Raw genomic sequence first — 25,822 nt, 5'->3', positions numbered from 1 at the left:
CAGCGTGCCCAGGTGGCCAGGAAGGTCAGCGGCATCCTGGCTTGTCCCAGCACTGGTGTGGCCAGCGGGAGCAGGACAGGGATTGTCCCCCTGAACTGGGGGCACTGGGGAGGCCACCCCTCAAATCCTGGGTTCAGTTTGGGCCCCTCCCTCTCAGAAGGACCTTGAGGGTCTGGAGCGTGTCCAGAGAAGGGCGACGAAGCTGGAGCAGGGTCTGGAGCACAAGTGCACTGAGGAGCAGCTGAGGGACCTTGGGAGTTGATCCTGGAGCAAAGGAGGCTCAGGGGAGACCTTCTGGCTCTCCACAACTCCCTGACAGGAGGTTGGAGTGAGGTGGGGGTCGGTCTCTTCTCCCCAGAAACAAGTGATGGGACGAGAGGAACCATCCTGCAGTTGTTACAGAGGAGGCTGAGGTTGTCCCTGAGGAGCACTTTCTTGCAATCTTCCGTACATTGGCTGAGCCATTGCCACAGAGCAACAATACAATAAAATAGAATCTACTGATCTTTGCAAAGGGAAAACTGCTGCTAGTGATGGTAAACACTCACCAAGACTTTGAGTATGAAATAGCTGAACATGTTGCACTATGTAATAGTGCAACCTCACATAACTGATGTGTAATCTCAGATTAAGGTGCTGATGTGCTGAGGTCAGTGTTGTGTTGACTAATGTCTCATTCTCTGCTCTGCTCGATTAATTTCTATTAAATTAATCCTTGTGTGTTATTTTTGTCTTGAACTTGAGCAGTTTAGGTTACTGTATTTGATTTTTGGAAGTTTGGGTCTCTCTTGTTCCACCCTGAGCTGACCTGCTCAGAAGGTACTGGTGCTTCCACCCACCACTTTTGTCTATGTAGAAAAACCTCCAGCAACTGGCATTTATCTCATTTAAATTGCTGCTCTGAAAATACCATGGAGAACTTCCAGTTATTAAGGAGGCAAAACTTTATCATAAACTGGGTGGACAAAACCCCTGAGATAACTAAACTGAACTATTGATTTTTTAAGAATAAACCTTCTCTGAGCCCAGATAAGTTTGGTTCAAATATTCTGTGTATGCCAAAAACCCACCAACATGACAACTTCGAAAGATGACAGAGATTTTTATTCTTCTTCCTACTTCCCCTGCTCCTAAATTACCTGAAGTGAAGAACTGAGGCTCCCTCTGGTTTAATTCTTATTATGACAAAGCTTAATCCCACCAGCACAAGGGGCTGCTGAGTTTCTGACTCAAACTAAGAGAAGCCAGAAAGTGCCCAGTTCAGAGAAAACGTGCCATATGCTTCCCAGTCCTCAGCTGCCAAACCCAACTCCTTCCCTATTGTGTCCGCGTGGTAGAGACCAGACAGTTCCTTCCCCTGTCGCCGGGCATCTTCTTGCTTTTTGCAGTTGTTCTGATTGTCTGATAATACCAAGTCTATGAGTTTCACATGTGAAATATGTATCTATGTATATATAAAAGTTCCTGTGGGTGGATCTCTGCTTTGCAAATATTAAGACAGAATAAAACTATGTTGTAGATACCCAAAGAGGACCTTTCCTTCGTTCCTGGATGCCTTTCACCAGTTTGTTTTCCGGGCAGAAGTCAGCCTGATGATTTTCTTTTCACCTGAATTATTCCCGTTAAAATTCTTTCTTAAATAAGCATAAACGAAATTTTGTTTTTATATGAATGAAATCAAACTGAGTTGGCCTTGGATGCTCTTGGCAGCTCTTAGAAGTGCTGGCTTGTCTTATAACTTCAGAGAAAAACTATTTTCTGACAGGCTGTTTTTCCTTTAGTGAGTGCTTTGGTGCCTGTGTCCTGCGCCATGAGGGAGGTTTTGGCTACAGATGGTTGGACATGAACAAAACCTTTAACATCTCTGCAAACACCTGCTCTTCTGTTCAAAACAGAGATTTATTTTGTCTTCATTTAAGGAACCAGGATACCTGGAGATACTGGTGACTTTTGGTAAACCTAAGATGCCACTAAAAGCAGTTTAAGGTTACTCAAAACTTACTTATAATTTGCATAGTATGACTATCCACATTCAAAGATGTTTCTCTGCTACGGTTTGATTTTTAAAGGACAAAATAAAGCACAGTAAAACCCCTAACACACAAATTAGTACTTTTAAAGGCCAGATTAAGGGATGTGGAAGCTTCTTGTATGACCTGTAGGACATATGAGGGCAGGAGGTGTAGGAAAGTGCTTTGCACTGAGTAGTTTTACTCTTAAATTAGATCCTACTTCACTCACACTTACTGTGGAGTCTTAGGAAGGTGCAAAATTTTATACAGTAAGTGCCCTTGATACTGGAAGTACAAAGACAGTGAACCCTGAAAATCTCCGCTGTTATTTAAGAGCTGGAGGTGAACTTCGGAGCCACCTTCTTTAGGGGCTGCTGGTATCAGTGATCGCCTTTGGAGCTTGATTAACGATTGACAGGAGTCTTGGCATGGTGCATTCACCTGGCATCTTCTCAGAGCAAACGTTTTGTGGCTTCACAGCTGTTACAGATGTTGCTTAATTTGCTGCTCTAAAGGGAAGAGCCCCCAAAGATTTTTAGTGATCAGAGCCTGTGAATTTCATGGACACAAAGTGGATTTTTTTTTAGTGCAGACAAAGGAAAAAATTGCCTAAAGCTGCAGATAGCTGGGACTGCAGATAGCCAGCAACGTGCCCAGGTGGCCAAGGCCAGCAGCATCCTGGCTTGTACCAGCACTGGTGTGGCCAGCAGGAGCAGGGCAGGGATCATCACCCTGGACTGGGGACACTGGGGAGGCCACCCCTCAAATCCTGGGTTCAGTTTGGGGCCCTCACTCCTAGAAGGACCTTGAGGGTCTGGAGCGTGTCCAGAGAAGAGCAATGAAGCTGGTGCAGGATCTGGAGCACAAGTGCACTGAGGAGCAGCTGAGGGACCTGGGGTTGTTGATCCTGGAGCAAAGGAGGCTCAGGGGAGACCTTCTGGCTCTCAACAACTCCCTGACAGGAAGTTGGAGCGAGGGGAGGGGGATCAGTCTCTGCTGCCAAGGAACAAGCACCAGGACAAGAAGAACTGTCCTACAGTTGTTGCAGGGGAGGTTGAGATTGTCCCTGAGGAGGCATTTGTTGCCCGTTGGGGTTGTGCAGGCATGTGCCAGGCTGCCCAGGGCAGTGGTGGAGTGCCCATGGCTGGAGGGGTTTGCCAGTGGTGTGGAGGTGATGCTGAGGGCCAGGGATTAGAGGGGCCCCTGGCAGTGCTGGGGGAACGGTTGGCCTTGAGGATCTGAAAGGTCTGTTCCAACTGAAATGATTGATTTTGTGATTCTATGACCACACGCCAGTGCTGGGCAAGAGATGAGCACAGCCCCTGTGTCCCTCCAGCACAACTGGGCCTCCAGCTGCTGCCATGCCAAGAAGACTCAGGACATGCAAAGAAGCCACTGTCCTTTCTTATCACCATCAGCAGAAGAGAAGCAGCAAGCTTGATTTTCTAATGTTGATATATTCATCCCAGGAGTGTAAAATTCAATTTTGTATCCAGTGGTGGGAAATCTTGGCTCAACTATGTCATCTTGGAGTATGAATGTTGACAACTTCATACAAACAGTTAATTTCTCATCATTTGAACTTGACTGCTGTGTTGGCATCCAGCATTTCATGCACTGCATTGTCAAGGACATGATAGCAATCTCCTGATAGTGGCTCAGACGTTAACTAGAGCAGTAGCCTATGAGTTATGGATTCTTGAGAATGTCATTTTTCATCTGAGCTCAGCTGAAAGATTGAAGAAACTTTTGTTGATGTGGAAAAATAGGAATTGCAAAAAGTTGAGCTGTCCCAAGTCATCAGTAGTGAGTTGCTCTGACTGGTGCCTAATGAGGCAGAGGTTTGGAGTTACTGGAAGGAAACAATAGTTTTACTTTATTCTTGTCCCAACTTCTTGCCCGGGGAAGTGAAAGGTGAGGTTTTTTGATACTTAAAGGCTCATTAACTCTGTTATGAGCTTGTGTCAGCTTCTTGATCAGTCGTGAGACTAGAAAAAAACATCTTTGGGCACATTTCTCCTGAAATTATATTTCTCAAGCTTCTTCGTTTCTTCTGTATTTCCCTGTAGGACATCATCACATCACCTTTTATGTCCTTACATGTGAATTCTTCCGAAAACCCACTTTGATGGCATTCCCCTCACCCAGACAGCATTTATTTCCCCTTTCCTCCACCACAACACATCACCTCCACTAAAATTAGAGAAACAGTTTGTCAGTCCCTTTTTGTGGGTCTATCTTCAAACTTCACTAACAAGCAGAAAGTCACTTAGGTGTCTGCTGACCTCAGATGTTGAAAGTAGCGTTAGATACAACTGGACTCACTTATCTCCTGCTTAAGCTGGTGGTTTAGTCCAGCTGTTTTTCTTGGGAAGCCCAAACCTTTGTTTTCTGTAATGATCATGATGCCAAAACTTATTTGCAGATGTGAGGAAGCTGCTTTGCTTCTGCTTTCCAGAGAACAATCGGGGTGTTTGTTCAGCTGAAAGAGTGGAGCAGCCATGGTGAATCATCTTCATTTATTTTCAGAAATGTGCAGTTTTATGTCTCTTTGTCTTCTACACTTGAAATTCATGAGTACTTTGAGTACACGATTATTTATTCGAAACAAACCCAAACTATCAGGCTAGAGATGAAATTTACTGGCTGAAGCAGCTTGTTACAGTGTTGACACTGGAGTTAATTATTTTACTGCTCTGTGCATAACTAGACAAGTAGTGGGAAACTTCTCTTTGACTGTTGTTTTAGTAAGAAGAAAAAAAGCTGGAGGGGGCAGAGGAAGGGAAGATGCTACCGAGCAAGACTGGGAAAGAAATGGTGGTTGGTTGACTGCTGAATTGGGAGAGTTTGACCTTGTGCCTCCTGACGTCATCAGAGTTTATCAGAGAATTTTTTGGGTTGGAAGGGGCCATTAAAGCTCATCCAGTCCAACCCCCTGCAGGTAGCAGGGAATCTGCAACTAGAGCAGCTTGCTCAGAGACACAAGGGCCAACCTGACCTCACATGGGGCCAGCGATGGGGCTTCTGCCTCCTCTTGGGGAAACCTGGGCTGGGGTCTCCCCACCTGCAGCATCAAACATTTCTCCCTTCTCTCTGGTCTCAATCTTCCTCTTCCACTTGAACCCATCACCCCTTGTCCTGTCCCAACAGACCCTGATCCAAAGCCCCTCCCCAGCTTTCTCAGAGGCCCCTGGAAGCACTCACAGGCCGCACTAAGGTCTCCCCGCAGCCTTCTCTGCTCCAGCCTCAACACCCCCAACTCTCTCCCCTGGCCTCCCAGCAGAGGGCTTCCACCCTGCCAGCATTGCTGGGGCCTCCTGTGGCCCCGCTCCAGCAGCTCCCTGGCTCTGCTGTGCTGAGGAGCCCAGAGCTGGACCCAGCACTGCAGGGGGGTCTCCCCAGAGCAGGGCAGAGGGGCAAGATCCCCTCTTTTGATGCTGCTGGCCACAATCACATACATTAAGTATTTATATTTAAGGTCTATGTTTCATATTAAACATTGTAATTTGTCCTCATTGGGATATTCTTGTCCAACAAGAACATGTGAAATATTCCGACAATCTCAGAGGGATCTGGGCATCAAGCACACTTACAGCAAATCCACACTTCTTGGAGAAAACTGTGTTAATTGGTCATATCATTTGTGGTGGTTGCGGGGAGGTCAAGGCAGGATGGGGGTTCCAGTAACACTGGCAACACATGAAAGTAAAATTAGATGACATACCATCTGTGCAACTAGGTGTTTTCTGAGCTGCTTGAGGAAAAGGTGCTTTGCTCAATTCGACCCAAACATCATGAAGTTATAAATATATCTGTGGAAACAGACTGGCTGTGCCCAATCTTTATCATCATTGTCATCATCATCATCTAGTCTTAGAGGCCGTGAAGTTTCAGCAGTTCTAAAAGTCGACTTCCAGAATTTACTGTTTTAAAAGAATCCTTGGAACAGAATGAACAAGAAATACTGGTAAAAAACCCCACCAAGCAAACTGTGAAGTCTGAATAGTGATGAGAGTGATTTCCAGAGCGAAGGCTGTTCATGGAAACTCTGCCAGAAATACCAAAATATCCCCAAATACAACAAATTAATTAAAAATACGGCATTGTGTTTTCAGGCAGATTGTTGTGTTTCCCCCCACATTTGAACTAATGCCAAAGCCTGCCTTATAAAATTTGAATATAAAAGATATCCTAATTGCAAGTTCCATATTCTGAAGCTATAACGAGCTTGGAAGCTAATTAACAAATGCAAAATTAATTTTCGTGCTGTAGTGTGATAGATTTCCAAATAGTAACACTTTGGTTGTTAAAAACTGATCGATAGATACAATGGGAAGCTCAACAAATGTAAGAGTTGTCTGCCAGCTGTTTCAGGGTGGGAAAAACCTGAGCTTTGTGCTGTAGAAACCATGGAGCTGTGTCAGGGCTTTGTAATCGTGAACCTTTAATTAACAAGTTCCCACAGAATAGAAATAAGTGTAAACGCAAAGACAGCGAGAGAACCATGGTTTTACGATCCTGGCTCTGTGGCCAGCTAACCCAGAGCACTCAGTGATTCTAGGAAATACCATTTTCAGTAGCAGTCTGTCTCTGAAACAGGATGGAGAGGTCACTGGCCACTCTGCTTCACTCCCCGCTTCCTACTTTCCATCTTTTTAGCTTTTCTAGTGTTTCCCTGCTTTTGGAACTAACTCATGGTAACCTTAAAGCAGGGAAATATGTTAGGGTTACACGATGTGCTGGTTTGTGTGAACACGGGGTGTTTCAATGAATGTGATAACCTTACACCAGACTAACTCAAGGTAGGATGAGAGATGCCAAGTCTATATTCCTGCCTCCCAACTAATAAATAAGCCCAACTTGCCTATTCCTCTTTGAAACGTCACCTTTGGCCAAAGCATCCGGAATTCATCTGCAACACTTATGAGTCTTATGAGGAGCAGCTGAGGAACCTGGGGGGGTTGATCCTGGAGCAAAGGAGGCTCTGGGGAGACCTTCTGGCTCTCAACAACTCCCTGACAGGAGGTTGGAGCAATGAGGTGGGGGTTGGTCTCTTCTCCCCAGGAACAAGCACCAGGACAAGATGAAGGGGAGGTTGAGGTTGTCCCTGAGGAGGCATTTGTTGCCCGTTGGGGTTGTGCAGGCGTGTGCCAGGCTGCCCAGGGCAGTGGTGGAGTGCCCATGGCTGGAGGGGTTTGCCAGCGGTGTGGAGGTGGTGCTGAGGGCCAGGGGTTAATGGGGCCCTGGCAGTGCTGGGGGAACGGGGGGACTCAAGGAGCTGAAAGAACCTTTCCGGCCAAACGACTCCATGGTTCTGTAACAATGGAGCATCCTCTGTGATCATCATTGAGGTGATGGACATTTTTTATCCTTCTCGTTAGTTCTTAGTTCTTAATCATACGCTCTTTCCAAATACATCTGTTTGCTTTAAATAAACTGAAAATTAATGTGTTTCATTTAGGGAAGGTTCTTACGCTTAGTTTGTAATTCCTCATTTTATTGAGTCTCAAACAGTGACTGCGGTTATAATTTTATTTTCCTCTGTCTGTGATACAGTGCTCTCCAGCTTTTAAAACTGATTTTCATTTGAACTTCTCACTTATTTGAATCTTTCCCGAAACGCTGTATTCCACCATGTGAAAATTCAGCCACATGTGTTTTAATAACCTTGTGATCAAGTACAGTTGGACTGTGGGATTTTCCTTAACTGAACTTCCTCAGTTAACATACTTGATGCTTTTCAAGAGTTCTTAAAATCCCCTTTTTTAATAGTCTCTAACTATGTAGAGTCTCTTTTCATTGTCACTTAATCTGTCTTTGTGGATGACCGATCTAGTACGTAATTTTGTCATCATATTTTCAGATCATTTTCAGCCTGTCTGTTCGGTTTACACTTTCTTTTCATATCTTTCTACACTTTAATGTAATTATGTAAAACAATACTTATATTCTGTAATGTTATATTCTACAATGACTTACATGCCATGTTTTTAGTCTCCTGTCCCATGCCCCAGTGTCCATTCTTGTACAATTCTATTCTCTTGCTTAATTTTTCGAATTTGGCATCCTTTCAGCTCCCAGAAAATTGCTACAGAATTGAATCAACCATTAAGTCACTTTCCATTTTGAAAGCAGAAGTTTTGATTTTCAGGTTCCTTTGCAAACCAGGTCAGGTTCAGCTGGTGACGTCACTTGACCAGTCTCCTCCAAAAGTTTGGTTAGATAATAATGACATACTTTATTTTTCTTTTTTTGGGGTGTAAAAAAGGCGTTTCCTATTTGATTAGGAATACACATTTTTTAATCCCAAGTTCAGTCTTTGCCTACAAGAGCCTGTCCAGCTCCTGTTTTGTGGAGGAATTGTTATCACATCATTCTCCAGCTAAAAAAGCTGGAGAAGATGAAATTGTTGCCATGTTTCGTCAGCCACCCAAGATCCGAATTCCAGGAAATTTGAAATTTAAAGCTACACTAAATCCTCTCACGTTATACAAATGGGAAACACCAGGTTATGGCCACACTCAGCAAAAACAGAACTAGAGGAGATACTTATGGGGAAGGTGAGGATTTGAGAAGCTGTTGCTTTTTCTTTTGGGTCCTAGTTGTTGCTTTGCTTGTCTGTTTTTCTTTCCACCAACATGGACCTTCCACTTGGGTGGGGGAAGGAGGTGATCGGCATTTCTGGAGTCTGTAGAGTTGGTGTTGTGCCTGTTGCAAATATTTCTCAGCAGTTCAAAAGGCAAGTTGTGCAGAGAAGAGAAATACCTCCACCTGTCAGCTCAGATAAGGCTTGTATAAATAGCATATTTGAGACAGAGGAAGGATGTGGCATTTGTATTGCAGAGGGCCAGGGAGACTGGTGGGTCCAATAAGAGCAAAAGGAGTTCCTCTTCTGTGTGTCTGCTTTTTCACTATAACTTTTAGACATGGTGTTTAGATTATTTTTTGCATTGGTGAAGATGTTGAGAAACTCACTTTGAATTAACACTCTGAGTCAGACCCGTAACTGGAGAAAACCGGATGTTTACCTGTAACTTTGTTCTCTTCAGTCTTTTAATACCAGTTTTACATGGTCTATACCTCTAAACTTAGAGTGGGGGACTCTTTACAAATGATGTTTTGTGCCCTCTTGATTCCCAACTATTCTGGACCCTTGAGAAGATCATGAATAATTCGAATAGTGTTGAGTTGGAGCAGGAGTTGGAGCAGGCTGCTGAGGTTGGCTGTGAGCAGCATAGCTGGTAGCTCTTCTCTGCTGGCATCTTAACGTGTTCCTCCCAAACACTGGTTCAGAATGACACCAAGCTGAGTGGTGCAGTGGACATGCCTGAGGGACAGGATCCTTCCAGAGGCACTTGGACAAGCTGGAGAAGTGTGGCCATGTGAACCTCATGAGGTTCAACAAGGCCAAGGGCCAGGTCCTGTCCCTGGGTCAGGGCAACCACCAGTGTCAGCCCAGGCTGGGGATGAAGGGCTGGAGAGCAGCCCCCAGGAGCAGGACTTGGGGGTGCTGGGGCAGAAAAGCTGGACAGGAGCCAGTGACATGTGCCTGCGGCCCAGAAGCCCCCCGTGTGCTGGGCTTATCCCCAGCAGCGTGGGCAGCAGGTGGAGGGAGGGGATGCTGCCCCTCTGCTGCGCTCTGCTCTGCTCTGGGGAGACCCCCCTGCAGTGCCGGGTCCAGCTCTGGGCTCCTCAGCACAGCAGAGCCAGGGAGCTGCTGGAGCGGGGCCACAGGAGGCCCCAGCAATGCTGGCAGGGTGGAAGCCCTCTGCTGGGAGGCCAGGGGAGAGAGTTGGGGGTGTTGAGGCTGGAGCAGAGAAGGCTGCGGGGAGACCTTAGTGCGGCCTGTGAGTGCTGCCAGGGGCCTCTGAGAAAGCTGGGGAGGGGCTTTGGATCAGGGTCTGTTGGGCCAGGACAAGGGGTGATGGGTTCAGGTGGAAGAGGGAGATTGAGACCAGAGAGAAGGGAGAGATGTTTGATGCTGAGGGTGGTGAGACCCTGGCCTAGGTTTCCCCAAGAGGAGGCAGAAGCCCCATTGCTGGCCCCATGTCAGGTCAGGTTGGCCCTTGTGTCTCTGAGCAAGCTGCTCTAGTTGCAGATGTCCCTGCAGGGGGGGTTGGACTAGATGACCTTGAGAGGTCCCTTCAGCCCAAACCCTTCTGTGATTTTAAGGAGGGTTTGGTAGAAACCACACTCTTCCTCTCTGTCAGAGGTTAGTTAAATCATGGTGCTCCTACCTCTGCTTTGTGGGGTCTGAATGTAAGTGTCTTCCATCTACAGAGAGAGTGTTCTGCAGACCTTTCAGCTGCAGTGTGGCAGCGGAAGCAAGTCCTAATGCTTGCTGATAGAAAGTACATCCATCTAACAAAAACTCATCGCTCATTCTCTATGATGAATGTTCACTGCATAATAAATAGATTTCAGAGGCTTTTTCCTTAATGTGTAGATTTGCTGCAAGTAAGGCCCAAAGTGGTTAAAAGTTTACCTAAAAGTGTAAAATGAACTCAACTAAAAATAGTGTTGTCTAGTGCAGTACGATGGAGAATAGAAACTTCATAAGGAGCTCTGTAAAGCAACAGCACCCCGTTCAGTACCACTGCACAGGACTTCACCATCTCGAAAGTGTTACTGCAAGGAGAGGGAGGAGTCTAAACACAAGCTACTTATATTTTGAAGTCTAAAAATAAAAGTCCCCAAATCAGCAGTTTCGTACGTTTTCTACTCCAAGACTGGGGGTAATATTGCTTAGCTCCCTTCTGTGAGTGTCTTGGAGATGTCCGTTTGCATGGTGCGTGGCACCTCCTCATAGGTTGTGGAGGTGAAAGTTGTGTCTGCAAGAAGAGAGTCCTTAAACTTGAAGTTGGTTCTCAGCTGGGCAGCCCTGCAGTGGATTCGGGAGAGGAAACATGGTGAAATACTCACTCGACCATGCCATGAGAGAGTTCTGCATCCATGCAGACAATTTTTAGGAGTAATTTAGCAAAAGGCCTTAAAAATAACCTGGAGTGTTTGTGAATGGCGACATAACTCTAGTTGAGAATTTAAAATACGTAATTTTGAAAGTGAAGATTTGGTGGTTATAACGGGTTTTATTGTAGTTTGTAACTTCCTGAGAGCTGGAAGAGTCTGCAGTTGACTTACAGATGTGCTGCCACACTATGAAGACAGCAGTTATTTTTTTGACTGATTAAAATCTGGAAGCTGAAGGCAAGAAGACTTAGAGAAAAAACAAACTTTCTGAAGCTTAGTAACGTGGTTTTGTTACTTAAAATTTGTTGAACCTATCTGTCACGATACTCTGAATGATGGAGATGGGCTGATAAAGCAACCGCCAGCATTGATTTTCTTCCAAGTGCGGTAGAGCACTGTGGGTAAATTGGCCCCCCTTAGTCCCTAGGTTATAGTTCTATCTCGGGGTGATGTAAAATCAGGTACATAATAAGTTAGAGGATATTTTGATGAATAAATCAGAAGTGTGGCCTGGATAAAGTGACAAAACCATCATGGAAAACATTTGGAAAATCATTTTGATATCAGATAATTCTTTGGTAAATGAATGAGGTTTTTAGGGCCTGTCCTTAATCCAGTGGTAGTCAGTGTTACCATTCATAGCTGGGGGGAGGGAGGAGGGTGTGTGCTGAGTAAATTGGCTGATGCTGACTTGGGATGGGCAGCAGACGAATCTGCCAACAGCACTGAAGTTCAAAATCAGCTTGAAAAAAATCAGTGTACAGTCCTTCCAGTGTTGGCTGCTACATTTCAAGGAAGATTTGGACCAAGTGGAGAGAGAGAAAAATGTAGGTTTGAGTGAAGAGGCACATGTTCACAGAATCACCAAATCATTTGGGTTGGAAAAGCCCTTTCAGCTCCACCCATTCCCCAGCACTGCCAAGGCCCCACTAACCCACCAGCACCACCTCCACACCGCTGGCAAACCCCTCCAGCCATGGGCACTCCACCACTGCCCTGGGCAGCCTGGCACACGCCTGCACAACCCCAACGGGCAACAAATGCCTCCTCAGGGACAACCTCAACCTCCCCTGCAACAACTGGAGGACGGTTCCTCTTGTCCTGGTGCTTGTTCCCGGGGAGAAGAGACCGATCCCCCTCCCCTCATTGCTCCAACCTCCTGTCAGGGAGTTGTTGAGAGCCAGAAGGTCTCCCCGGAGCCTCCTTTGCTCCAGGCTCAGCTCTAAATCATTCACTCTAAAGCATTAAAAAGACTGGTGTAATTTTCTGGTTTAGCTTATAACACGCTGCTAATTGCAGTGTGTGATATTAGGGACATTAGAATAAAAATGATTTGAAGTTCAGATAAGACTCTGCAATCTTTCCGGAATGGTTTTTAATGGTGTAGGATCACTCCTTCTCAAACCTGGGGCACTGTTGTGTCAATGGCCTCTTGCCTTGCCTTCCTGTAGCATCTCACAGATGCTCCTTCTGCCAGTGGAATAAGCAGTACTTGAGGGTACATTTTATTGGCTTTTATCCTTTTTAAGAATTGAATATAGCAAATAACGCTAAATTCCTGGAGCAAGATGTTTTGAAAAGAATTGACACACTTTCAGTGAAGTAGAGGTTTTAACTTAACAAACAAAACCCATGAAGGAGAAGAGATTGGACATTTCCTTTGCTTGCAGCATTGCCCGAGGTGATATTTAACTGCTGTAAATTAATTTTGCAGCTTTCTCCTTTGTTTTCCTTTTGTGTCATGCCTCAAATATCCAAACAAGTGAGAAACGAAGGAGCTTGGAAAGAAATGGAAAATGATAGAGTGAAACTCTGTACTCTCTGGCAATGGAATCATCATGGTAGGGAGGGATTCCCCATGTCCAGGGAGGAGAAGTGGCACAATTGGAGGTGCAGCGTCCCAGCAGATAACCAGCCTTACAATGGCTGTGAACACTTCATAACTCTCCTGGAATTTAATATTGAGACTGAACTGCATCCAGGAGCTGGAATCCTCCTCGCACCACGCAGACTGCGGCGTGTTTTCCACTCCCACGCGTTCCCTTCTCCCTGTCCAAATGTTTTCAAGAGATTGGCAACAGCATAAAATGTGTTTCAAGTTACTTTTCAAGCTTGTGAACAAAAACATCTGTCTGATTGATAAAGCTGTCGACGGCGTTTTTGGCACTAAGTATCTTGCTGTGTCAGTGAGACAGACTCCTACCACAAAAAAAGTGGTTTTAAAAGTATCTCGTATCAACTGCGGCTTTTGCAACAGGAACAAAGTCTTAATGTAACTCTCAATTTTATTTTTGAGGACCTAGAAGTACAAAAATAAAATAAAATTTTCCCTCTTACAACTTATTACAACTCACAGTAATAATAATAAAAATGGTCCAATATTGCTGAACTTTTAATTTCATTTAAAAATTAATCAAAACAGAGGTCTTATGTGTATAACCATTGGATGGGCCTGATAATAAGAATTTATCTATAATAAACCCATTATTTTTCCTTGCTGCTATTGGAGAGCCTCAGTTTGCGGGTGTCGATGGTACAACCGGCTTCCAAACATCTGTGAAGTGGAACTGGGAGTAACCTCCCTCCTCACAGAGAAGTCACGTAGTGAGAGAGATGCTAAAAACCTCTCCCTTGAGGAGCGTTTGCCTGCCAGGAGAGTACTTAGCAGACAAAATAATGCCATTTAGGAAACAAAACGTGTCAGAAAGCTGCTGCCGCGGCACATGGTGCAAAGGGAGTGATCTTGAGGACCCAACAAGCAAATTGCTCCTCATGGGGAAAAGAAAAAAGAAGCTTTTTTTTGTCACTTCGTGCTTGGAAAAGTTGCTCTTCAAACTAAAAAAGTGGTGTTTTAGCATCATGTCTTAACTAACAAATATTAAACATCCAGGCCATCATCTTCCCAGCTCAGACCTGCCTGCAGGTGGTTGCTCTCCCTTTTTATGTCGCTTTAATTCTCCTTGGCATCTCCTCTGTCATTGCTGTTTCAGGATCCCGCCACTGCTGCTCACATCATGGTTGGAGGAAGCTTTTCAAGTGCAGGCTGCTGTCCCTGGGTCTTTCTCATCTGGTGGCCTCAGCTTCAGTGTGGTGCTTCAGACCTTACGTTCTGGACAGGCTGTTTCTCCCATACATGTCCTTGTTCCCTCTTACAAGGATTATTTGGGCCATTTGCTTACAGCCCATTTCTTGGTTCGCTCAATATTGGAGATTTCTCAGAGGATGGTGTTGCTCCTTCTCCACTCAAGGTTCCTTTCTAAAGTGACAATGACAGTGGAGTGTAGATGTATTTGTAGAAATGAAAGTTCAAAGAGGTTGGTTGATGGATTCAGCTTCGATAGAAATTATCAAAACGATGCAAGATACTGCAACTCTCTCGGTGAAAAAGAGCCCTAAACTGGTCTGGTTGAGAGAGATTTCCAAAACTTGGTGTTAGATCAGCTAAAACTAAGAGGTTCTGGGGCCCTCTCGATTATTAAAAAGAAAGCATTTTTAATATGTCTTTTTAAAAGCCACATCCTTTTCTCACCGTGATCTTTTAATTTGGGACATCTTTCTTTCTCCTTTTCTGTTGGTAATTACTTTCTGTTTGGATTATAGCAAATACGCTGGGTTTTTTTCTTTTCCCCTACCCCAACATCTCTCACAACTGGCCTTATTAGAAAATACCAGTAAGCAGAACTTGAGGCAGGGTCTGGGAACACCAGGCAGGATTCTCAGCACAGGGAAATAGGAATTTGAGCGTACACGAGTCTGTGCCAATTTTTCATGGGCCTCCTGTTCGGCAGAGTTTCATTTCTAGCTGTTCACTCCTTGGGTGATTGATTGGCACAATTTTATGTCCCATCCACCCATCTGTGAGGCAGATTTGCAAACAAATCCGTACCCACAATTGAGTGAGAATAATGTGTTTATAGCATCAACACCTTTTGTTGGGAAAACCAATACCTGGAGGAAGGAAATGTGTCCTCTTCAGATGAGTTAAAATGGGGGTTATGTGGCAGCGGCTCTGTGTGCACTTTATATATCATCTGCTCTTTTCAAATCCTGCTTAATGGGGTAATAACACACAGAAACGGAGTCACCAAGGACATTTCCTTCGACAAAGGGTGGGCAGAGGCTGCCCAATGCTTGCAGGGGATCTTTCATGTCAATAATTGTTGATTAAAAATATTGTGCTTTTAAATAAATCAATTGTTATTACCATGCAGTAATAATTAACTGAACTTTTTTTTCAAGTTCAGTGATACTCACCTTAGAACAGAGCTGCAAAATTAAATTAAAACCTGTCTCTTGATTCCCAACCTAAAGGTTCTGGACTATTATTGTAGTTTTGGTGAACTACAGTTCTCCATATTTATATTAAAAATAGTTTTAGAGTTTCTTCAGTTATCACAGGTTCTGAAGACACGTGGAGGTGCCCAACACAACAGGATATGGGGCTCACAAGCCACACATCAGGCCATGCCAAAGGTTAAACAATCAGTCAACTTCCCTGCTTGAGCCCAACAAGGGTTTTCTTTGTTCCAGCGCAGCAAAAGAAGCAGCATTATTGAGAACAGAACAAGGAGGATCTCATACGAAAAAGTTACATTCAGCCTAGAGGTTAAGAAAATAAACCTCCTGCACTGGACTAATTCTCTTCCATGTTCCATTGGTTTTGAGGGCAAGCTTGATCAGTTCAGAAATAAATGCTCATTTGTCCTTTTATAGTTGATTTGCTGACATCAGGAATAGGGTTTCTGTGTGCAAAACGGGCTTTATTTATACCCGTTGTGACTTTTTGATGTCATTAACTTTGGCATAGCTTGTCCTCAACTGCCAGAGAGCTTTTTTTGTGGTTTGTGTTCCTTGAACGTTTGTTCAGCATCTTAGAGTCACAGGCGAGTTTGGGTTGAAGGGACCTTCAAAGGTCATCCAGTCCAACCCCCTGCAGGGACATCTGCAATTACAGCAGCTTGCTCAAAGCCCCAAGGGCCAACCTGCTGACATCAGGAATAGGGTTTCTGTGTGCAAAACGGGCTTTATTTATACCCGTTGTGACTTTTTGATGTCATTAACTTTGGCATAGCTTGTCCTCAACTGCCAGAGAGCTTTTTTTGTGGTTTGTGTTCCTTGAACGTTTGTTCAGCATCTTAGAGTCACAGGCGAGTTTGGGTTGAAGGGACCTTCAAAGGTCATCCAGTCCAACCCCCTGCAGGGACATCTGCAATTACAGCAGCTTGCTCAAAGCCCCAAGGGCCAACCTGACCTGACATGGGGCCACAGATGGGGCTTCTGCCACCTCTCAGATTGCCCCGAGAGGGGCAGGGTTTCATTTTGGGGCAGATCTTGAAGGTGGGGTCTAATACAGAAGGGATTGAAGCATGAGAGTAGCACCAGGTGGGGGTACCTGATAAAGCTCCAAATCTCATCACAAATTGCTATGCCAAGATAAAGGAAATGTTATTTTTTTTTCCTTTTATCTGGGGTTTTTAACAGCTACATAGTGCATCTTTGAAAAACAGTGGAAGAAACTGCAGTGGAAATGCAAGAATTTATAGTGACAGGCGTAACTTTACCCATGAAAAGACTTGCTGACTCTATATGTGGACAGGTATGTTCAGGTATTTCTTGTTCTACAGTGAAACATTGATGTGCAATTTGAAAATGGCCCTTAACTGAGCAAAAAGTGCAATGGAAATCAGGGAAGGTGGAAGCTCAGAACGGGAAATAACCACTCTCAGCAACTGGCTTCACAGGGACTGCTAGTGTAAACCCAGCTTGAGGTGTCATTAACACCAAAACTCGGTGCCCAGCTCAGCAGGTTGTTCAGAGCAGTTGGAGTTGGACTTGAAGATGAAATGTATTTAATATGAGGGAGCGTAAGTTTTCTATCAATGATTGTTGAGCAACAATTAACATTGATCGAATTTCAACCCAGATCTCCCACTTTTTTACTAAATAGACTTTTATACAAAAGCTGGAGAACACGTCTGCAGTGCTGCTTCTTTTGAAGACGAGGGTTCCTAAACCCCGACCCTGTGAGTGGGGTAGAATCCTTCCTCTTTTCCATTCTATGTGTTTGCTTGTAAGTGATAATATTCTGTTAAAGGAGGTTCGGAGCCGAAGGAGGGACCATCGCGGCAGCAACTCTCCTTCTCCTGTATTGTTTACAAATGAAAGTTTGATGCTCTCTGAGCTTTAATATGAAAATACTGATTTTCTATGAACGTGCAAAGCGAAATGCAGAGACTAAAGAGCATAATGAACACTAATAATTAAAAACGAACTGCATTTTTCAATCTCTAATCTACTCCTCTGAGCAAAGGCCTGATCCTGCAAGCGGCAGAGCTTCAGTTCACTGATAACAGAGTACCCTGGAATGATCCAAGTTCAGTTTGGGCACATAAATGACCAGATATTTCCTTGCAGAAATATTTTCAGTCTGATATAGGAGCAAAAATGTTAGTTACCTCTTAATGTTTTTTTCCTTCTTTTCCCAGAGCATCCAGAAGCTGGCCAGCCAATACCTAAAGAAGGACTGGCTTGGAGTAAAAGCTGATGAACGAAGTGATTACAGGTAATTTAACAGTTCGATATCTCAAAATAGCTGTCTTTATAATTTCAATTTGTATAATTATTCCACTTAATGATGAAATGCTGCTCTTCTGTAGTTAAAGTTATTTTCTTTGTTGTAGAGCATTGCCAGATACAAACAAAGTTTTGTTTTCCCCTCAGAATTCTGAGATTAGTCTTAAGTAGATGTTTATTACTTGAATAATTTAGGAGGATTGGAAAAACGAAGCAGCATGACAGAAAACAACTGTAACCATGCACCCGGTCTGGGTATTAGTGCTTGTGTCTGAAGATATATTTTAGTAAATAGTGTTAAAGTTAGAGTGAGAAAGGTGTGGATTTCTTCATAGGAGAAGACAACAATAAAGCTCTTGCAGGAGGCTATTCATGCAGGTGATACCTGACAGCAAGGAGAACGCGAAGCAAGAAACTGTTCTCTATAAACTTCGTTTCATTGATGTGAAAGGTGGATCTTAACATGTAACCAGAAATTACTCAATTGCCGAAAGCTCCCCACCTTTGAAAAGTAACTCCTAAACATCTTCGAAAACCTTTAAGATACTTTATTTTTATGTGTTCTCACAAGTCTTATTTCAAGCAGAAATTTCAAGGTAGAAATGGTCAATAGGTTTGTGTTTTGGAATTTCAGTACCTTTACAACACTTGTGTGTCTAAGAAGAAGTAAACTACTATGGGTCTTAACTATGTATAAAATGCTCCCATAACACCTAGACCCCTCCTACCTGCAGTTTGCTCCCCACTCAGGAGACTTTCACACCATCAGATACACCACAGTGCCTAGAGGTCCCCTTCAAATACCTGCCCCCTCCATCTCTATCAGCACATACTTGGGTTCTGCAAGCTCCAGCGATCTTCCATTTCTGCCAACTGCAGGGGACATCATAGAATCATGGAATCATGGAATGGGCTGGACTGAAGAGAGTGTTCAAGACCATCTAGTCCAACGCCCTGCAGGGAGCAGGGACATCTGCAACTAGAGCAGCTTGCTCAGACACAAGGGCCAACACGACCTGACATGGGGCCAGGGATGGGCCTTCTGCCACCTCTTGGGGAAACCTGGACCAGGGTCTCCCCACCCGCAGCGTCAAACATTGCTTCCCTCTCTCCCCTGCAGGGAGCAGGGACATCTGCAACTAGAGCAGCTTGCTCAGAGCCCCAAGGGTCAACCTGACCTGGGATGCTGCCAGGGATGGGGCTTCTCCCACCTCTCAGGGCAAACCTGGGCCAGGGTCTCACCACCCTCAGTGTCAACACATTGCTTCCCTCTCTCTGGTCTCAATCTCCCTCTTCCACTTGAACCCATCACCCCTTGTCCTGTCCCAAGAGCCCCTGATCCAAAGCCCCTCCCCAGCTTTCTCAGAGGCCCTTTTAAGTACGGGAAAGCTGCAATAAGGTCTCCTTTGATCTTGTTGCCCTCTTCCCTGGCTCTCCCTACTCCACCTTCTCTTTCTGACTTGGGCACTTCTGAGCTTTTGTGGTGAATTACTGGGACCCAGCAAAGCCCACTGCACAGCTACAGTTGTTGTCTTTGGCCTGTTACTCATGATGAAGGAACTACTAGTAGCTAAGGCAAAGTGGATGACCAGTCTGTAACTACTGGCTCAATTGCAAGATGCCCAAATTTACAAAATCCATGATCTCATAAAAACTTGTCACCATCTGCGCTGCCTTTGGCTGCTGGGCTTTGTAGGAGCAATAGGTTCAACTGGAGATGTTTGCCAAAAAATTGAATCACAAAACAGGGACAGAGGAGAAATTTTTACACTTGGTAAAACTTGAGTTGAAATTTTTGTTATAAGTGGGAAAAATTGCTAGATCAATGCGAAGGGTTGTGCTTTATCTTGATCTTTAAATGCAGTCCTTGGAAGAATTATACTACTGTTATGGGACCCAACCCCTATTTTCTATGAGCTCCTTCCCTCCCTTCCCACAAGCCATCTCTGTTTCATTATTTTAGGAGCATGTACTCAGTCTGGAAATCACTTCTCGAAGGCACCATGCAAGTTGCCCAATCCCGACTCAATATCTGTGAGAACTATAAAAACTTAATTTCCGAACCAGCCAGGACCGTCCGGTGCTTTAAGGAGCAGCAGTTGAAAAAGGTATTTGCGCTTTAATAAGTTCTTTAAACTTTTGTCAGTTTTGTTCAGAAAAAAGTGGTGGTCAAACACCCTGCTGTGGCAGCTACATTGAATTGGTTTTGCAGTGACAGCCGCAAGTGGGTTCTGGTAGAATCAGGTCTGATTTTAAGAAAAGCCTTATCTTAAACCTGAAGGAAGGACTTGTGCAACCTTCAAGGTGTAGAGTCCAGTTTGTCCAGCCACCTTCTGCAAAGGAAGCACAGGTGAGTGTTCCAAAAACTGCTGTAATTGATCCCTTCATGCAAAGAAACAAGAAAAGTTCAAGGAAAACAGTAAACTCCACTTTCATTTAATTGGTTTTTGCATTTGAAAGTCATTTATTTCTGAAGAGGTCTCTGCCACACTACTTAATACAGAATGTCCCACATAAAATCACAGAATTGTTTGGGTTGGAAAAGCCCTTCCAGCTCTTCCAGTCCCCCCGTTCCCCAGCCCTGCCAGGGCCCCACTAACCCCTGGCCCTCAGCACCACCTCCACACCGCTGGCAAACCCCTCCAGCCATGGGCACTCCACCACTGCCCTGGGCAGCCTGGCACACGCCTGCACAACCCCAACGGGCAACAAATGCCTCCTCAGGGACAACCTCAACCTCCCCTGCCACAACTGCAGGACGGTTCCTCTCGTCCTGGTGCTTGTTCCTGGGGAGCAGAGACCAACCCCCACCTCATTGCTCCAACTTCCTGTCAGGGAGTTGTTGAGAGCCACAAGGTCTCCGCAGAGCCTCCTTTGCTCCAGGATCAACCCTCAGGTCCCTCAGCCGCTTCTCAGTGCTCTTGTGCTCCAGACCCTGCACCAGCTCCGTTGCCCTTCTCTGGACACGCTTCAACCCCTCAAGGTCCTTCTAGGAGTGAGGGGCCAAAACTTAACCCAGGATTTGAGGTGTAGCATCCTCAGTGTACCCAGTGCAGAGAGATGATCCCTGCCCTGCTTCTGCTGGCCACAGCAATGCGGGTACAAGCCGTTGGCCTTCTTGGCCACTCGGTCACACTGCTGGCTTCTCTTCAGCCACTGTCACCAAACGACCATGTCTTTTTTGCTGGACAGTTTCCCGCTGTTAAAATGCGATGTTCCACCTGTCTCCATGAGGCAGTAAGACACGTTTTAAAAACCCAGTGAGTGTTTATGAAGCAGCAGCAGAAGTGGGGATCACTTCTTTAAATTTATATAAATGACAGAGGTGTCTTTTTCCTGCACTTTGGAATTAGCAGAAGAAATTACTACAGTTATCAAGGCAGTATTTCTAAAAACTGCAGATCAGAGGCACTAAAATCCTTGTTGCACTGGAATGCTCATCTAAAATCAACTTTCTGTTAGACACAGCGTCTACTCCCACAATTGCAGCGGGTATTGAGTTGCTCTTGACAAGATGTATCATTATTTTCCAGATGTTTCTGTAAACTTTTACTTCTTTGACTTGGTAGCATAGAGAAACTTCATTTTTACGGCACATTTTCACACTGAACTGGAACAATATCAGAAAATCTCATCCTAATTTGCTGGAAAATATTGTTTAATCACACCATGACTCTAGAGCTGGGGTAATAAATGTGTCTCCTGTAGACCGTGTCTGATCTCTTCAGAAAGTTTATTCCTTGCCCTTACTCAGTGGCTCTTGGACACGGACCAGAAGGCTGTTTTGAGGGCACCAGCCCACCCCCTGCCATTATCTTTCCCCAGAGACCTTGTAAGCTCATCCCATAAGTGATGTGAGGTTTCAGATGTTGGCCTTGGAATATAAGGCAGAGTGCTGCAGTGGACGTTCGTCAGGTCTCTTCAGACAAGATGATGTGGCCACCACGGCGAAGGTCCGCACAGATCTGTGTCAGGAGACCGAAGGGCAGATGGAGTAAAACTGCTCTGCGTGGAGGCAGTGAAACGAGAAAAAAACATCTCTGCTAGCTCTCTGAAACTCTCTGTCTACTCATCCCCAAACCCCTGTATTGGTGCCCAGTCTCCTGGCAATTTTTTATTCTTCGGAGATGCAAAAGGAAGATTATTTTATGCTTTTAAAACGATGGTGTTAACAACAGGGCTTTAAGATACTTTAACTTTTTTGATGCCAGCTGGAGACTTCAGGGATCAAAATACCAATCGATGTAGCAAACCTCCAGTCCTTTTGAAATGATTTTAGGTCTCTGTCAGCTGTTCAATATGTACAGATTTTTCTACCTTTCATTTTTCTATCGTACCCTCAGAGGTCTTCAAAAAAACCACTCCTGCCCTCTGCCACTCCCCAGACCACCCATCATGATCCTTACCTTATGCAGCCCGTTGCTTTTTTGGTCTGCACACATCAAATCCTGGGTTTAGTGTGAATTTATGTGAAGTTTTATGTACTTTAGTGCCAGAAGGGAGTTCACCATTTTTAGTGAGAGCAGAACTGTGTGGTGAGATGAGCAGTTTCTATTGACTGAAACAAGAAAGATTCTTTTTTGCAGGTGGCTGGATGTTATTTTAAACAATTCAATACTGTGAAATTAATGTTACATTGGATAACATCACCTTATTAGTCTTGCAAGGCTTGTAAAGAAGGCTACATGCTTTAATAATTAGTATAGTGAAATCCCTGAGGTGTTTGGGAGGTGTCTTCAGTGAGAGGACAACGTGTGGCACCTTGGATGGGAGAATTCAGGTTTGTGATAATGATGTTAAAAAAGGTAGACCTTGGGTCTAGGTTTGGTGGAACAGGAAGGCAAATTTAAAGGCAAATTGGTATCCTTAAGAGAGCTTGAGCACCTCCTGGAGCCTTCACTGACCACACCTACTCTGTAATAGCTACAATTAGATAGAAATGCAGTGAACTAGTGTAATTCTAGACATAGATAATTCACATTTCTCTTGTTAAGTGGATCCTTTCTACTTAACACAGATCCTTTCCCAGAAATTCTTTTTGAAGGTGATGGAATGTTTGGAAAATTGCTGAACATCTCAGTAATTGTGCTGGGTTAACCAAAGTCATCAGCTCAGCCCCACGCACCCGTTTGCTCAGTCTCCTCCAACAGGATGGGGGAGAGAATTGGAAGGGTAAAAGTGCGAAAACATGGGAGTTGAGATAAAGACAGTTAGAGCAGGTAAAGCAAAACAGAGAATTCATGCACTCCTTCCCATTGAGAGGCAGATGTGCAACCATCTCCAAGAAATGTGGGCTCCATTAGGCGTGATGGTGATGTGCCCCACCTTCCTTCTTCTTCCCCTGCCTTTATATTGCTGACCGAGATGTCGTGTGGTCTGGGATAATCCTTTGGTCAGTCGGGCTAAGCTGTGCCCACTGTGTCCTGTCCCAGCATCACAGAATCACAGAATTGTTTTGATTGCAGAAGACCCTTAAGATCATCGAGTCCAGCCATTCCCCCAGCACTGCCAGTTCTCCACTGACCCCTGTCCCTCAGCACCACCTCCACACCACTGGCAAACCCCTCCAGCCATGGGCACTCCACCACTGCCCTGGGCAGCCTGGCACATGCCTATACAACCCCAACGGGCAACAAATGCCTCCTCAGGGTCCACCTCACAACCTCAACTTCCTCTGGAGTAACTTGAGGCCATTTCCTCTCATGCTGTTGCTTGTTCCTGGGGAGACCAACCCCCATCTTGCTCCAACCTCCTGTCAGGGAGTTGGTGAGAGCCAGAAGTTCTCCCCAGAGCCTCCTTGGCTCCAGGATGAACCCCCCCAGGTCCCTCAGCCGCTCCTCAGCGCACTCGTGCACCAGACTCTGCTCCAGCTCTGTTGACCTTCTCTGGACATGTTCCAGCCCCTCAAGGTCCTTCTTGCAGTGAGGGGCCCAAATGGAACTCAGGAGTTGAGGTGTGGCCTCCCCAGTGCTCGCAGTCCAGGGGGACGATCCCTGCCCTGCTCCTGCTGGTCACACCAGTGCTGGGGCAAACCCTGATGCCGTTTGGCCTTCTTGGCCACCTGGGCACACTGCTGGCTCCTCTTCAGCTGCTGTCACCAAACTCCCCAGGTCCTTTTCCCTGGGCAGTTTCCAGCTGCTCTTCCACCATCCTGGAGTATTTCTGGGTATTGGTGTGACTCCCTGCACCCCCAGCTCTCCCACTGATTGGGCAGCATGAGAAGTCGAGAAGACCTTGCTGCTGTGTGAGCAGTGCTCAGGAATCGCTAAAGAACCCTGTGTCGTTAACACTGTTTTGGTCATAGATCCACAACAGAGCACCACACCAGCTACTACACAAAAATTAACGCTCCCCCTGCCAAAACCAGGACAGTAGTTATTTTGCTATTCCTTTGAATATTATTTTACAGTATTAAAAGCATTTTGTAACCCTGGTTGGGTCGTATGGAATTCTTTTCACTCATCGACTAGCTGCTGTACTTTTTGAGCCTCTCAAGTTTCATTGTGAGTGACACTGATTTCTGATATAACCCAATTTGTTGGAAAGCTCTCGAAATAATTGAAGAAGAAGGAGCTCTTAAAATAATGTTTACCAAATTGTTCTTGTGGCTGTTGAGTTGTGTTTTACATCGTAGCTTTTGTCTTAGGTTTTAAATTGTAGAGGAGAAAGATCAATCAATTTTTTGTATCACTCCTCTGGATTTTTCCCAGTCGTATTCCAATTATTTCAACTAATTTCCTCATCTAAAGCTTTCTGAACTTTTATGTTTAATTTGCAAGTTATCGTTGAATTGTGGGAGTTAAACAGCAGCAGGAGTAAAGCTGGTTTGATGTTCTGATCAGCTTTAAAGGAGATGCATGAATAATTGACCAGGATTGACTTGGAAACCACACTGTTGCATAGAAAATGTAGTAGAGAGCAGTAAAGTGATGGTGAGGGTATTATTTGGACGCAGAAAAAAACCCCATGAATTTTGTTTCTGAAATGCTTTTTTTCAGTGTGTGGACCAGTTGACGAGGATCCAAGCAGAGCTCCAAGAGACAGTAAAAGATTTAGCTAAAGGCAAAAAGAAGTATTTTGAGACTGAACAGATGGCTCAAGCCGTGCGGGAGAAAGCTGATATTGAGGCCAAGTATGTTTTTCAAGTAGTGTCTGTATAAATAATTGCACATGTATGAAGTTGAATTGTACTTGTATTAATTTTTACACTCGATACTAATTTAGAAGAAAGATCATGGCTTTCAGTGATCTTTTGCCGTTTTTTTCTTTAATTTTTGCATATATACATTTTGGTAACCATTTACATCATACTGCTCCCCTCAGAGTAAAGGATGATTTATTTAGGCTGGTTTCGTCAGGAAGGAAGTTGAACCAGCTGACTCAATTTGACATTTCCAAAGGCTGCTATGTGAGCTGGCAGTCTTTGATATTAAAGGCTTCTTCCTTCTTTCCTCTCCACAGATCTCAAATTTGGTGTCGCTTCACTTGGAGAGGAGAGGGGGTAAACAGTGTTTCCCATTTTTGAAGATAAATTTTAGAGGCTATAGGGTTTTTATGCTGCCTGATATCCTAAAGAGGTTGATTTCCTTCCTTTCAGGAAAGCAAGTCACTCGCATGTTTTCAGTTTGGAACAACTGAAAACCAAAAACATGAGCTTTGGAGTTTTGGAACAGATTCATACTGCAGTGTTATTCCAATTAAAAGAGATATTTACCTGATTTGGTTTTCTTTTGTACTTTTTAAACCATTGTTTTTCATATAGCTACCAAAGTAGTTCTCTAATTTCTCTTTAATGAGTTCGAATGTGAAAATCAAACCAATTCTGCTTTTAAAAACATACGTGTGTGTACATGAGTACCCTTCATAGAATCACAGGCTGGGTTGGGTTGGGTTGGAATGGGCTTTTCAAAGTCACCCAGTCCAACCCCCTGCAGGGAGCAGGGACATCTGCAACCAGAGCAGCTTGCTCAGAGACACAAGGGACAACCTGACCTCACATGGGGCCAGCGATGGGGCTTCTCCCACCTCTCGGAGAAACCTGGGCCAGGATCTCCCCACTTTCAGCATCAAACATTTCTCCCTTCTCTCTGGTCTCAATCTCCCTCTTCCACTTGAACCCATCACCCCTTGTCCTGTGCCAACAGCCCCTGATCCAAAGCCCCTCCCCAGCTTTCTCAGAGGTCTCTGGAAGCACTCACAGGCCGCACTAAGGTCTCCCCGCAGCCTTCTCTGCTCCAGCCTCAACACCCCCAACTCTCTCCCCTGGC

The 25,822-nt window shown here is 44.8% G+C and overlaps 1 protein-coding gene across 1 annotated transcript in view; it reads left to right on the top strand.

The window, feature by feature from the left end:
* The window catches only part of FCHSD2 (FCH and double SH3 domains 2), a 144,475-nt gene that overhangs the window by 53,161 nt on the left and 65,492 nt on the right, over positions 1–25,822 (top strand). The window contains exons 3-5 of the mRNA XM_010133623.1: positions 17,468–17,544; positions 19,519–19,663; positions 24,554–24,687. Of these exons, the coding sequence (XP_010131925.1) occupies positions 17,468–17,544; positions 19,519–19,663; positions 24,554–24,687 (356 nt within the window). The remainder of the gene's footprint in view (positions 1–17,467; positions 17,545–19,518; positions 19,664–24,553; positions 24,688–25,822) is intronic.

This window comes from Buceros rhinoceros, unplaced genomic scaffold (assembly GCF_000710305.1).
Source record: "Buceros rhinoceros silvestris isolate BGI_N320 unplaced genomic scaffold, ASM71030v1 scaffold473, whole genome shotgun sequence".
NCBI lineage: Eukaryota > Metazoa > Chordata > Aves > Bucerotiformes > Bucerotidae > Buceros > Buceros rhinoceros.
Note: the sequence above shows the minus strand (reverse complement) of the source record. Positions and strands in the feature narration are given on the sequence as shown.